At 38.3% G+C, this 12,541-nt stretch overlaps 2 protein-coding genes across 2 annotated transcripts; both read right to left on the bottom strand.

The window, feature by feature from the left end:
* Window positions 1-1,922: 1,922 nt before the first annotated feature.
* Window positions 1,923-4,197, bottom strand: LOC103704650 (outer envelope pore protein 16-2, chloroplastic-like). The gene is made up of 7 exons (XM_008788021.6): window positions 3,868-4,197; window positions 3,708-3,759; window positions 3,535-3,609; window positions 3,419-3,450; window positions 3,270-3,303; window positions 2,804-2,871; window positions 1,923-2,323 (listed from the first exon to the last, which is right to left on the bottom strand). Exons 1-7 carry the CDS (start codon window positions 3,997-3,999, stop codon window positions 2,180-2,182), a joined length of 537 nt encoding a protein of 178 aa, XP_008786243.2. The 5' UTR covers window positions 4,000-4,197; the 3' UTR covers window positions 1,923-2,179.
* Window positions 4,198-4,858: 661 nt separating this feature from the next.
* LOC103704649 (L-Aspartase-like family protein) lies at window positions 4,859-12,063 on the bottom strand. Its single transcript, XM_008788020.6, has 7 exons — window positions 11,631-12,063; window positions 10,282-10,545; window positions 9,014-9,130; window positions 7,646-7,794; window positions 6,548-6,839; window positions 6,270-6,434; window positions 4,859-5,340 (listed from the first exon to the last, which is right to left on the bottom strand). The coding sequence occupies exons 1-7, from the start codon at window positions 11,946-11,948 to the stop codon at window positions 5,080-5,082; spliced, it is 1,566 nt and encodes a 521-aa protein (XP_008786242.2). The 5' UTR covers window positions 11,949-12,063; the 3' UTR covers window positions 4,859-5,079.
* Between the last annotated feature and the right edge of the window lie 478 nt (window positions 12,064-12,541).

Genomic DNA, 12,541 nt, shown 5'->3' with positions numbered 1-12,541 from the left:
AACTTTAGGCTCCGATGGCTACCCATTTTACATTACACCAAGCACACGGAATTGCCAGACATTACGGGCTAATAGCTTACTCAATGGTTCTCTTAATTTCTGCAACCGTGCCTAGAATAAAACTATAATAGATCTTGCGAATATATGCAGTCAAATGGTTCATATGGGTGAGACAACCAAATATGTGTGATCAGCCCGACCAGCGCGACTTGTTCTTGCGATGACTTTAGAATAAATATTAACTAATATCTCTTTTTCGATTATTTCAATTGTGATCACGATTCATTTCATGAACTTATTAGTCTACGAAATCGTAGGATTACGTGATTCATCGGAAAGGGGGATGATAGCTACTTTTTTTCTCTATAACAGGATTATTAGTTTCTCGTTAGATTTCCTCGAAGGCCGAGCTAAGCAAGCATGCATGCATGCATGAGCATGTGTGTGGACAAAATGGCCCATGGGCCTTTATCCAACATTTTGACCGTATACCAACTTAACTTGCATCCGGCCTTCTGGTTGGGGATGTAGATAGGCTAGCCTGCATGCCAACTCTTACGCTATTTGGGCCCGGTCTTCATGCCAAGGCCATTAAAATTTTGCAAATCCTTAGCCCTCACTCAGTATTGCGTCTCTTCTCCTAGTATGGGACTAATGATCTTGATGAACAAATTCAAATACAAAGCTTTCATGAACGAACTTTCAAGAAAAGAAAAAAATGATCTAAAATTATTCTAAAACAAAATATCATATAACATGAGCAACAAGAGATTAGCCCTTGCCTCTATGTGTTGTCGAGTAAAAAGATCTAGAGTATTCTGCAACCTATATTATGCTAACAGCAATATTGAGATTTGCATCGTTAGGAATTGGTAGTCTAGGCTAATAGTTTTTGCGAATCCGTATTATGTTAGGAATACAGAAGTTTTCACATAGAAATATCGTGAGTTTTGTATAGTTTTATGATATGTTTGTATTCATGTATTTATAATATACAAACACCGTGCGTATCTATATACACTCATCATTGTGCATATTTACATACACATATATATTTAATAAATTCATAATATAAAAAATACTTGATAATAAAAATATTACGAATAAATTAAATACGATATACGTATAGGAACATAATAAAGAATTTCAACCACACTCAGGAGCAATGATGACATAACCCAAAACACAGACATTATATACCCAGAATTTTTACAAAATAACAGGTGAACATTTTGAATTATATATTTTTTATTTTTAAATTTAAAATAATAAAAATTATTTATAAATATAAATGATTATACGTGGATGTAGTACAAGCATTCAGTAGCCAATTCTAAATTGAGGTAACTAGCTTGCTTCCCTGTTTCAACTGGAAATTGCTCCTTGGACCATGGGATATAAATTATGACACGAAGCCAGCTTTTACTTGGGAGATCTCTGAAATGCGTTGGATATATTTACAGTAACTTGTGAAGCGCAGCACCTTAAGACACCTTACTGATCCTTCTACATTTTATTTTTTTATAAACAGAGAATGTTCTTGAAGTGATGGCAATGATGCATCATACAACCAATCAACTAGACTTGCAAAAATATTTTAACTCGTTAGATTGAGTCGGATTAGGAGCATAACTTACATGTGGTAGAAACAGAGAGAACAAATTGAAAATGTTCTCAAAAATTAAGAAGGGCATATTAATTTCAAAACATGACCTCCAAGAATAATGTGGTTTTTCCTTTATGCATGGATCGTTTCTGCCAGCATTCTCAAATGTAGCTGACTGTCGAGTTTCCATTTTGGCAGGAGAGTAACAAATCACAGTTCAAAAAATCTCGAGCAAAGAGGATCTACTTTTCACCTGTGAATGAGATGTTCTTCCGTGCTACGTACTAAAGAATTATAACTAGAACGGATATGGCTGTTGAGTGGGAGAGTTGAGTCAGAGCTACCATTATAATGGAATAGAACAAGAATTGAAGTTCTAGCATATGAAAATAGCAAGTGGAGCAAAGAGAAGTACACCATGCTCCTATCCAAACAAGAACAGAAAAAGAAAAAGGAAAAAAAAACTCCACCACCATGCATGCTCTCAGATCCCAGAAGATTTTGAGTTGATGGCATGCCTTGATTGGAGCTAATTACGGACCCTATCACTTCCAGATAACTTCATTGTCAGCTTTAGAATATGCCAGTAAGTAGATTTGCAGCGGTGGAAAGTGCAGCACCAGTGATTGCACACTGAACAATCTGCTCATGAGAAGTGTCGTCAGAGGTCAGAGCCAATGCTGCTCCAGTGATTGCACCAGCAACTGCACTATTCTTCTGCAAAGACCAGCAAACACATGGCCATATCATTGCACCATCAAACTAATTTAGCATAACATACACTGATGAGTCTCAAAACCCAAACCTTTAGCGTACTTAAACTAATGATCATTTAGCTATGGACTCATTAATTTTAGCCAAAGCTGATTAGTAACAGCAACAACAGGCTTGCTTACATTACGCAGGAACATAACCTCCTTGACCTAGATTTCGTGGAAGCTATCCAATTATATATTCTCATAATCCATTCTTGAATCTTGAGAGAGACACTGTAGCTATGTCTTTTTCTCGTGTGCCATCCTAAAAGCTAGTTATCTAGTGGACCATACAGTTATTTAATAGAATATATACTTTTATTCGACATGCAAAGAGTCCCACTAAGCTCCGTAACCATTAGATTCATCAAGGACACAAGATTTGAGCATAGCAGCCATGTTTTAGCCCAAAAATGAAGCAAATAAAAGATTGGAAACTAACCCAATCATGAGATCCTCGAACCTCCCTCAAGCCATATGTTACCCCAGAATACAAGCCAGCAGCCATTCCTGCAACAAACTCCTAGGTGTCACTGGTAAATAACATCACAATTCACCAACAACCATATATATCAAGGACTAAACTGCTCTGAGGATCACAAGTCTCGACAGAGAAAAAAATTTTTGGAGTGTTTATTTTTTTCCCCCCTCCTTCCCGAGCTCATCAATGCTTTGAAGTCTGTAAGGTTGCAAGTGAATTCTCCTAAATACTAAAACGTGAAGACTTTTCTCATGTATTAATGCATATCATGACCAATCCATATTAGCTATTCACATATTTTATGAGCTCTTGATGATTCGGAGTCCAAAAGGCCACATGTGAAATTCCAACTTGGTTGGAGGTTATATTTGGCGCTTACAGTAGTGCTCATGAAAGATAGACTTTTCACAAACCAAAAGCATCTTACCCCACTGGAATGACTCTTTCCCGGTGTTTTTTACCTGGAAAACACACATAATAAGATTTTTATAAAAAAAAATAAGTTAGTGAGGAAACTCATTAAGAATATCAATATCTAAGCAGTCCAATTATTGAAAGAATATATTTTAATATCACCATCGCCTCCAGTGACTTGTTGCAGTTTTCCCCTGCAAAGCGGGACCAGTGGCAAAAGTGTTAAAACTCTTGAAACAAAAGCCCAACGCTTTTTTTAAGTTTGTCTCTCTACTTACCTCTCAGGTCGGAAAGCCTATGCCTCTTGCCGCTCGTCATGTCCGGCGGCATCGCACCAGGATCCACCCCGGCACCTGAAACCCAAAACAACAAAAGAAAAAAAAATCGTCATCTCACCTTGTGGTTAGCAGATCCCGATTCGGATACTAATCGGGGCGAGTAAGCGCCGTACCTTCCACCGCGGTGAAGTAGGCCTCGCGCGAGACCGCCTGGATCGCGCCGATCTGGGAGAGCAAAACCGCGAAAAATAATTACGTACAGGCCGACGTTTCGTCGGAAAACGGTGGGAGGGGAAAGGAAGGGAAGAGGAAAGCGTGAAAAGACGGGAATACCCCGGCGGCCTTGACGAAGCTCTCGGCGACGCGGTTGAGGAGGGGGTGGCCCAAGTCGAAGAGCCAGCCCTTCTCGAGGCTCCGGATCTCGCCGAGCAGCGTCCGCGTCTCCAGGTTGCTGTTGCTACTCATCTCGCCGCCCCGATGGCAGAAGCCTAAATTACTTGAGAAGATGAGGAGAGACTGAAGAGAGTAATGGAAGAAGGGAGAGACGAAAGGAAGGCGAAGAGCGCTTGAGGGGGAAGGGCTTCCTGCCACGTGTGGTGGACGATGGCACGTGTCAAGGGAGGAGTTGGTCGAGGCATTTTTCCAGGGATTGGTTCCGACACGTGCACTGGGGAAGGAGACGGGAATTTTTAAGAAATATGGTCGACTTCATTTTTTTAACGGAAATATGTGGAGAGTAAAATTATCTCAGGATGGACTCTAGAGAGAGACAGATGAAGACTGCTACCGGCTGCTGAAATTTCAGGCATTTATTTATTTATTTATTTTCTCTTACAGATTTTTCTTGTTAAAGGAAATGACTTGGCTAACTTTAGTCTAGGATAGTAACATACATTTAACAGAACTAACATAATCTGCTTAAAAAATTTATGGACAATGGAGTCTTTAAATTAGTTAATCAACAGCTTAAAAGAGCACTTCTTCGAGCATTTTTGATCACAGCAGGCAAAGTTTGATCAGCACTGAGTCTTCCCTTTCTGAGAGTATTCTTTGGTTTTGTTTGGTTTGAGGTGCTAAGAAGCTATTGGAGCAGGCAGCAGACTCCTAACTGATCAATTCAAAGTCATGATAAAGAAAGACGCTGGAGTGTAGTATTGGCCCTCCAGTTATACCTGCAATCATATTTGATTAAATTGTACATAGTTGAGAAAGGGTAGACGGTTATGGTTAATTGTCACTTGTTCAGAATCCCAGCTGTGGATGAAGTTCTACGGTACTGAATTAGAGTCTTGATTACTGCAGAGTCTGTATGTTACAACTATAATTGGGGGGTGAGGAACATCAAGCTGTCTCATATGAAATCTTAAAGCTTCTTTACAAACTCAAATTGGTAAGTCCAACAACTTAACCCACTAGCTTTTCCCAAAAAAGTGATCCCGGTGATAATTCATAAAATGCATTGATGGAAATATAAACTTTTTAAGTTACGGAATAAACTAAATCCAATAATCATTCAGAACTCAGTAATATCCATAATTGTTCAGTCTACTCCTGTGTTTGGTTGATATGAAGCTTTGAAACCCAGAAGTTGAGTTGCTCAGCCACACATTCTGAACCTGTTGACCCATAGGAACAGAACTTCTTCACTGAACTTTCTGCTCCGAGATATTCATAGACATTCTCCTCAAAAATAGGATTTATGCTCCGTAGTTGATCAAGGGTAAGATCTGAAAGCTGGCAGTTCCTTGCAATGCACAGAGCAACAGACCTTCCTACTATTTCATGAGAAGTTCTGAATGGCATCCCCTGCACAACAAAAGACAAAGGTATGAAAAACCGGCAAGGTGAAAAAAACAAAAAACAAAAAAAAAGAGGGAAATCTAGCAACATGAGCCCTTGTGTAGATAAACTAATAAAATATAAAGGATCGATCATATCCAATCTTGCAAACAATAATCTAAGACTCAAGATCCGTAATCTCGATACTAGGTAACATACCAATACGTAGCCGGATCAGTTCAGTAGGGTATATACCCCAACTACGACAGCTTTCGACCTTTTTTCTCAACTTTTTATCATAGTATTGTCTGAACCAAACCATACATACTGGTATGGTATAGTATGGATCTCAATTTTGGACGGTACCAGGCGGTATGGTACAATTCAGCTTGGTACGAGTTGGTACGGGATGGTTCGGAGTCTGTACAAACTTGACTCGTGTTTTCGTGTTGGTTCCGCCCAATACAGGTCGGTACGTCTCAAGTCAGATGGTTCGGAGGGTACAACAAATATTGCTAAGACTTAATGCCAGGCAGCTTTTTCATGGTGTGACAATTTGAATTTAACAGTAATTTTAGATTATTGAATTCTAAATAATCAGAAAATGACTTCCCTCTTCTATTTGCTTCGCCCAATCTATAGACTGTAACTTTCATTTCGTAGTTTGTAACTTTTGATAATTTCTTACTTTGCAGTGTAACTTTCTTTCTTTCAAATAAAAGGGGTGGTTTTGCCTCCCTATATATCAAAAGACAAAAAAAAAAAAAAACTAGTTTCAGGAACTTGAATAAGCAAATTGCAGTTTTCAGGAACTCAAAAACAAACCTTCCAATAATTTCTCCAAATTTAGTTTAGAGTTCAGTCCCTTAAGCGTAGAAGTACCATATTGTGAACTCTAGAGAAGCTTAAATGTGACTGCTGTGTCAGTGTGAAAAGCAAGGCAAAATTCAGTTTACCTTCTTCACAAGGTAATCTGCAAGGGTTGTGGCATCAAGATGCCCCGCTGGTAGAGCTCTTTCAATTTTTGCATGGTTGAAGGTAATGTTGCATGCAAATTCAGTTGTTACTTCGAGCATTCCTATTATAGTCCTGACACTGTCAAATAGAGGTTCCTTGTCTTCCTGCTCAAGAGAAACCATTTTAATCATCAATTTTAAGCAGCAAAGTTAAACAGAAAAACGTTCCACTCTTTTAAGGACAAGTGCCAGAATAAACCGACTAATACAAAGCATACTTGGAGATCACGATTGTAAGCTTGCGGAAGCCCTTTGCACAGGACTAGAAGAGTAACAAGATCTCCCACAACTCTAGCAGACTTTCCACGAACAAGTTCCATTGGATCTGGATTTTTCTTCTGGGGCATAATGCTGCTTCCTGTGGATACTGAGTCGCTGGGTGTCAAGAATCCAAACTCCTCTGATGCCCACAAAACCCATTCTTCACCAAGCCGTGAAAGATGAATTGCCGTGATCGAATTAGCCGACAAAAACTCCAAGACAAAGTCACGATCCGATACTGCATCAATGCTATATAAAACAACAATTTCAGCGAGAGGAATACCCACACTCACATAAAGAATTGGAAGGAATAGCCTATCCATTTTCATTTTTACCCCTTAAAACCTCCTTTCTGTAGCATTAATTTCTTTCTTTCTTTCTTTCTTTTTTGAGACACGTGATCTAGCTTTTATTCTCAAAACACCTTCTTGCATGGAAATCAACAAAGTTTTGATAAAATGATCTCTAGATTTCTTCAAAATATTAGCTAGGGATCTATATTTATTATAAAATAATAATAAACAAAAAGCTAAGCCAACTGAGTAAATGTTGAACATCAGTGTTGAATGGGTGCCAAACATTGATTCTTTTGAAGGCATTACTCTGAATCATGTAATTCCTATTTGTTGGTTTGGCAGCAATTTCAAAAACAAATTAAATCAAAGAAGTATTCTGAAGCCAACAACTGTTAGCTTAGTTGGTTGGCATGTCATGCCTAGGGCTTGCCTTTGAAAAATGCCCAGGGTTCAAATCCAGGGCATTGCTTTTTTTAAAAAAAATAAAAAGAACACTTTGGAGCACCAAAAGCATGAGTAGTGAATCCATCGACTTCGACCAGGTAGTAGATGTGTAGTTACATGTAACTTCAATAAAGAAAACCATTCAAGTATTATTTAAAAAAGATACATCTTAACAACTATGAAAAATCCACAATGAACTCCCATGTGAAAATGCTAGGCAGTTGAAACTGGATATCTGCCAGGTGCAGTAAAGATGACAAGTTTGGAAATGGGTATCAACAATCAAGTGAACTATTCAAATGAAGTAAAATATACCTGTTCCTCATGGGAGCAGTAAACCCCAAGGCACTTGAAGTCATGAACCTGTCGATGGGGAGACCAGTACCAGCCAAAGCACAAGCACCAAGGGGGCAGAAATTCATCCGTTCCTTGCAATCAACCAGGCGACCAGCATCGCGTTCAAGCTACAGCATAGCATCACAGGTAATGTAAATTTATCCAGACGTTAGTTCTAAGATGCACTGGCATGTCTTTTGATGCATTCAAAATAATCCAAATATTCATATTATTAGTTCTCATTAATCCAGAAGAAACAAAATAGATGCCACATATACATCTTACTGCAAAGAATTGATGCATCAATTATGACACATTAACGGTGGAAGATGTGTTAAATAACAGGAGAAAAATTATGTTTATTTAAGAAATTAACAAGACACCGAAATGATGGTAGCATCAATTATATATGCAACAAATACACATCAGAGCATGCTCATACATGTTTGATTAGAAGGTTATTAGCTCTTTCAAGGATTTAGACCATGTCACTGATTACAGCACAAAACATGCTTCACATAGCTCCAACTGAAGATACTCATTTTAAAGGCTGGCCCTAACTGTCCATACTTTTTAAGTCACCAAATGGACTCGCACCAGTTTTATTGCACATGGTTGAGGTCATGGGTACAGTATGCAGTCAGGCAGTAACTGTTTCAGAAAAAAAAGGCTAACAGATTTAAGTGCAAGCAAAGAAATTCCTATGCAAGTCATTGTGAGTCTTGTCAATGCAAACCTGCCTTTTTTCATGTACCTTGTTAGTAAACTCTTTGCACTCCAACATGTTAAGACAAACTTGAATTTTAGATTCATATAAAGGCAGCTCCACCTCTAACTTCATAACTATAACTTTGTAATATAAATGAAGCCACCCATCAATTTAATCTTCAGGTGTATTATGTAATCGATGATCATGCTGAGCAGTTCATGTAATGAACTACATAATAATTCTGCTCATGCATTTTATTATGCAATGCCTCCTGTTCAGGTCCGCATGAGCCTTCCCACAAATAATATCATCTATCTCAACCTTTCACATAGTTCCAAAGACCAGGCTCATAATGGCATGATCAAGAGATGGTAAAAGCCATAGCACCAGAATATTTTCCTTCTTGAGCTTAAGAACATGATCTTTAATTTTTTTTTTTTTTATAATATTTGTTTAGGCAGTTGCCAACGTCTTACCTTCTTCCTTTTAAATATTTTACATCTTGTGCTACCATCAAAGAAAACAGAATAAGAAAATCACAATATGAAATAGCTTAGCCCCAGCAAAAAGAGATCACCGCATAGAGTTTAGAGACCCTGGAAGTCAAAAAAACAGAGTTTATACAACAATTCTTTTACCTGTTCAACATATGTTAACAGAAGGTGTTGCAGTAAGACAGGTTGTGCCCTCTGTAGATGAGTGTATCCGGGAACTATCAGTCCTTCATTTTTTAAAGCTAAACTAACCAGCGCCACCTGAAATTACAAGGACCAACTCAGGCTTAATTAAATATAACTTCTGGCATGAACATGTTAAAGAAAGATTGTAGACAACATGAAAATATACAATCCACAGACTTGACCATGAAGCATCATACGATACAGAAACCGGAATGTTTTTCCATAGCAAATCCTTTTGATTGATTTAAGCATAAAAAAGTTAATGGTCTTGGAATTCAGAAATAAGTTCAGAAAATGAAAGAATATTGGCAAGCTTGGTATGTATACTAATCAGAATTTATACTAAAACTTTATAGCATGCCAGAAAAAAGGTTGAGACCATCCAAAAAGCCAATCACATGCATTTTATTATCAGGTTTATTCACCAGGTGCAGCTAATGGCAGCCGATCACTTCAAAAATTGTCAATGATATATCACAGGGTTTAAGATAGTCAAAAACAGTGCAACCCCTTCATATCAAATTACCGCTACTCCCTTCTGGATAATGAAATATATTTGAAATACTATGTACTGGAGGGCCACAAACTAGAAAACTTGGTCAATGATGCTATAGCTAGCAAAAGATTTATAATCATACATACAGTATGTTGACCGGTACATATCATACAAGATGTCGACCAGTATGGTTCCATACCTCAATCCTTGAATCCTTGGTTTGAGGTTTTCAGTCATCAACTAGCATAAGCATTGTAATTTTAAGGAAATGCAATAAAATGAGGAGCATGTAACTAATCTAATGATCTAAAATGTACAATCACTATGCTGTCTCCCAATTCCATTAAGCTAATTAAATTGCTGCCTTGTGAGCCATCTAATATGACATCCCTACTAAATGAAGATTTTCTTTGTTCTCTGCTTCTAATTTGAAATATCATACATTTTGACAGACAAAAAGTTCATATCTTCTAACCTGAAAGCTTCGAACATAACTCCCCATTATGGTATACCTCTCAGATGATTTGTCTTGAAATCATTCCATTACAACACATTGACAAATTAACAAAAAAAGAAAAAAGAAAGGCCACAAAAGAAAGAGAGTAGGGGAAGTTGGTGATTTTTCTACAAAGAGATATTTTGTGGTGATGGTGTTTCTTGGTCTGGGAAGGAAGATAACTCTAGAATATAATTTAAAAGTATGAGAACAGTGCAGTAATTTAAAAGAAACCTGAAGTTGTTTAATGCGTGCAAGAATTTTATCAATGGTTTCCCGACACCACAAGCGAAGATCCGTCACAACTTGATCATTTCGACTTCTTGCTGTGTGGAGCTTTTTTGCAGGTTCCCCAATCAGGTCTGTGAGTGCTGCCTCTATATTCATGTGCACATCCTCCCTATCTGTTCTCCACACAAATTCCCCTGCTTCAATTCTTCTCTCTATCTCATCAAGACCATGTAATATACTGTCTCTATCACTATCAGTCATTAAACCCTGCATTATTATCAGAATTCAGATAACAGAATGCACTTCATGGAACTATTATTATAGAGAGAAGACAGAGAGAGAGAGAGAGAGAACTGAGAATTACTTAACAAGCACTTTAAGGGTAAATTGCAACTATATGATATCCATATAAACAGATTTCTTTTTTCCAAGGGCTTGTTCTTAAACTTATAAACCTGTTAAAAAATGGAATAAGATTTACAAAATTAAGCATACGACCAACCAAGTGCTCATTGTTTGGTACTTACAGTTTGGATATCTTAACAGATGATAGTTCAGAGTTATACTCTAAATGTAGCATTTTTTGCTCCAGCTGCCCCAATTTATTAAGGGACTTTACAGAAAAGATATGAATTCTAACTGACTTGGCTTGGCCTCTCTCTCTCTCAGTAATTTCATGGAAAAACTTTTTTGGCTTCCTCCACTCTCCCTATTTTGCAAAATCCACAAACCAAAAACAAGCAGGAACTATTTCCAACTCCATCATCCTCAGTTCAACAAGATAGCATGAACGCGTCCTCTAATTTTCCTCATTGACACAATCCATTGCATCAATGTCTCGTTATCTCAATAGTATTGTTTGGATTGCCACATCCGTGTTGGAACCATAATGAATGACCTAAGACATAATTGTCATGGAACCTTCCATTTGCTCAGCCACAAACACATAAAAAAGAATTTTCCCATCAACATCTCTCTCCTTGTAAAGCCCATCACCATCCTCGCATCATAAGTTCCCACTGCTCTAGTATGTCAAATCTCCACCAAAACAAGATTTAGTCATAACATTTTGCAAATCAAACCCCTAATTAGCTCTACCTCAGACTCAACAAAACCCCTAATTAGCTCTACCTCAGACTCAACAAAAAACCTAAATGCTATATATGTCATACTTTTGTACAAAAGCACTGCATCAAGGAAATGGGGAGAAACTAAATTTGGAGTATAAAATTCCTGAGATATATCATCGAACACCAAGCGATCATACAGTCCTTGGATAGCGAACCCGAAAAAAAGAAATAAGTGGCACCAATCCAAACACCAAGAATCCATTGGGAGAGAAAGGGAAGCACCTGGTGGGCGAGCATGGCGGCGTGCGCCCGGCTGCCCATGATGTCGTGCTTGTAGAGCTCCTTGTCGAAGGAGACCGACTCGCTGAACCGCTCGACGGCGTCGGTGACGCTATCCTCGAAGCGCCCGCCCCAGAGTTTGTCCTCCTTGGGTTTCTTGGGCTTCTGCTCCGTGGAGGCCATGGCCTCGGACGCGGCCGCGAGCCGCCACCCGCGGCCAGGGAGGAGGCGGCGAGAGGCGTCAAACAGGGGGAGGCGGCGCGAGCGTTGGTTGGGTACGGGGGGAAGGATGGGATGGTGGGGGTGGAAGAGGGATTTCATTACAGTAGAGGAGAAGGCGGAGGAGTAGGACGGCGAGTGAGGGAGCGGCGGCCTTCGAGCGGGGAGAGACGGGGTTTATTTAGCCGGAGACTAGCGTCGCACGTGACACGTGAATGATGTAATTTTTCGTTGGAGAAATATTCATGGAAATAAGATGGTTGTTTTTTGAGGAAAAAAAATAGGATGGATGTGATTTTCTTGAAGATATTGATGGAAGCCAAATTCATTGGGGCTTCTTTTTTTTTTTCTTTCTTCTCTTTCTTCTTATTTTATATGAATCCTTGTTAAAATCTATGGAAACATAGTTGGATAATAAAAGAAAAACATTTTGACATATTTCTTCCTCTTTTACAACTCAATCCCGAAAATACATTCAATAGAGTTATTTAGAAAAATGTAGCTAAATAAAATAGAAATAACTTAGGAAATAACTATGTAATAAGTGTAATTATTTTTAATTCATTTTCAGATTTTAAAATAAAATATAGATTTGTTGGTGAGAACTACAAATGAGCTAGGATATTTGTAGATAACTTGGATTCAATTTGATATGAAGCCAAACAAACGCCTTGTTTGAGGCTTGAAATATAAAT

The sequence above is a fragment of the Phoenix dactylifera genome, chromosome 17, assembly GCF_051530095.1.
Source record: "Phoenix dactylifera cultivar Ajwa chromosome 17, Ajwa_hap1_PhDact_Kaust_v1.1, whole genome shotgun sequence".
Taxonomy (NCBI): Eukaryota; Viridiplantae; Streptophyta; class Magnoliopsida; order Arecales; family Arecaceae; genus Phoenix; species Phoenix dactylifera.
This window is presented reverse-complemented; position numbering and strand designations above follow the sequence as displayed.

Coding starts and splice junctions, on each gene's coding strand:
- LOC103704650 (XM_008788021.6), bottom strand. CDS start 3,999: ATGAGTAGCAACAGCAACCTGGAGACGCGGACGCTGCTCGGCGAGATC. Junction 3,451..3,534: donor TAGGCTTTCCGACCTGAGAG/GTAAGTAGAGAG, acceptor CCCGCTTTGCAG/GGGAAAACTGCAACAAGTCA. Junction 3,304..3,418: donor ACAAGTCACTGGAGGCGATG/GTGATATTAAAA, acceptor TGTGTTTTCCAG/GTAAAAAACACCGGGAAAGA.
- LOC103704649 (XM_008788020.6), bottom strand. CDS start 11,948: ATGAAATCCCTCTTCCACCCCCACCATCCCATCCTTCCCCCCGTACCC. Junction 9,131..10,281: donor CACGCATTAAACAACTTCAG/GTTTCTTTTAAA, acceptor TTGTAATTTCAG/GTGGCGCTGGTTAGTTTAGC. Junction 6,840..7,645: donor ACTGCTCCCATGAGGAACAG/GTATATTTTACT, acceptor TGTTTTATATAG/CATTGATGCAGTATCGGATC.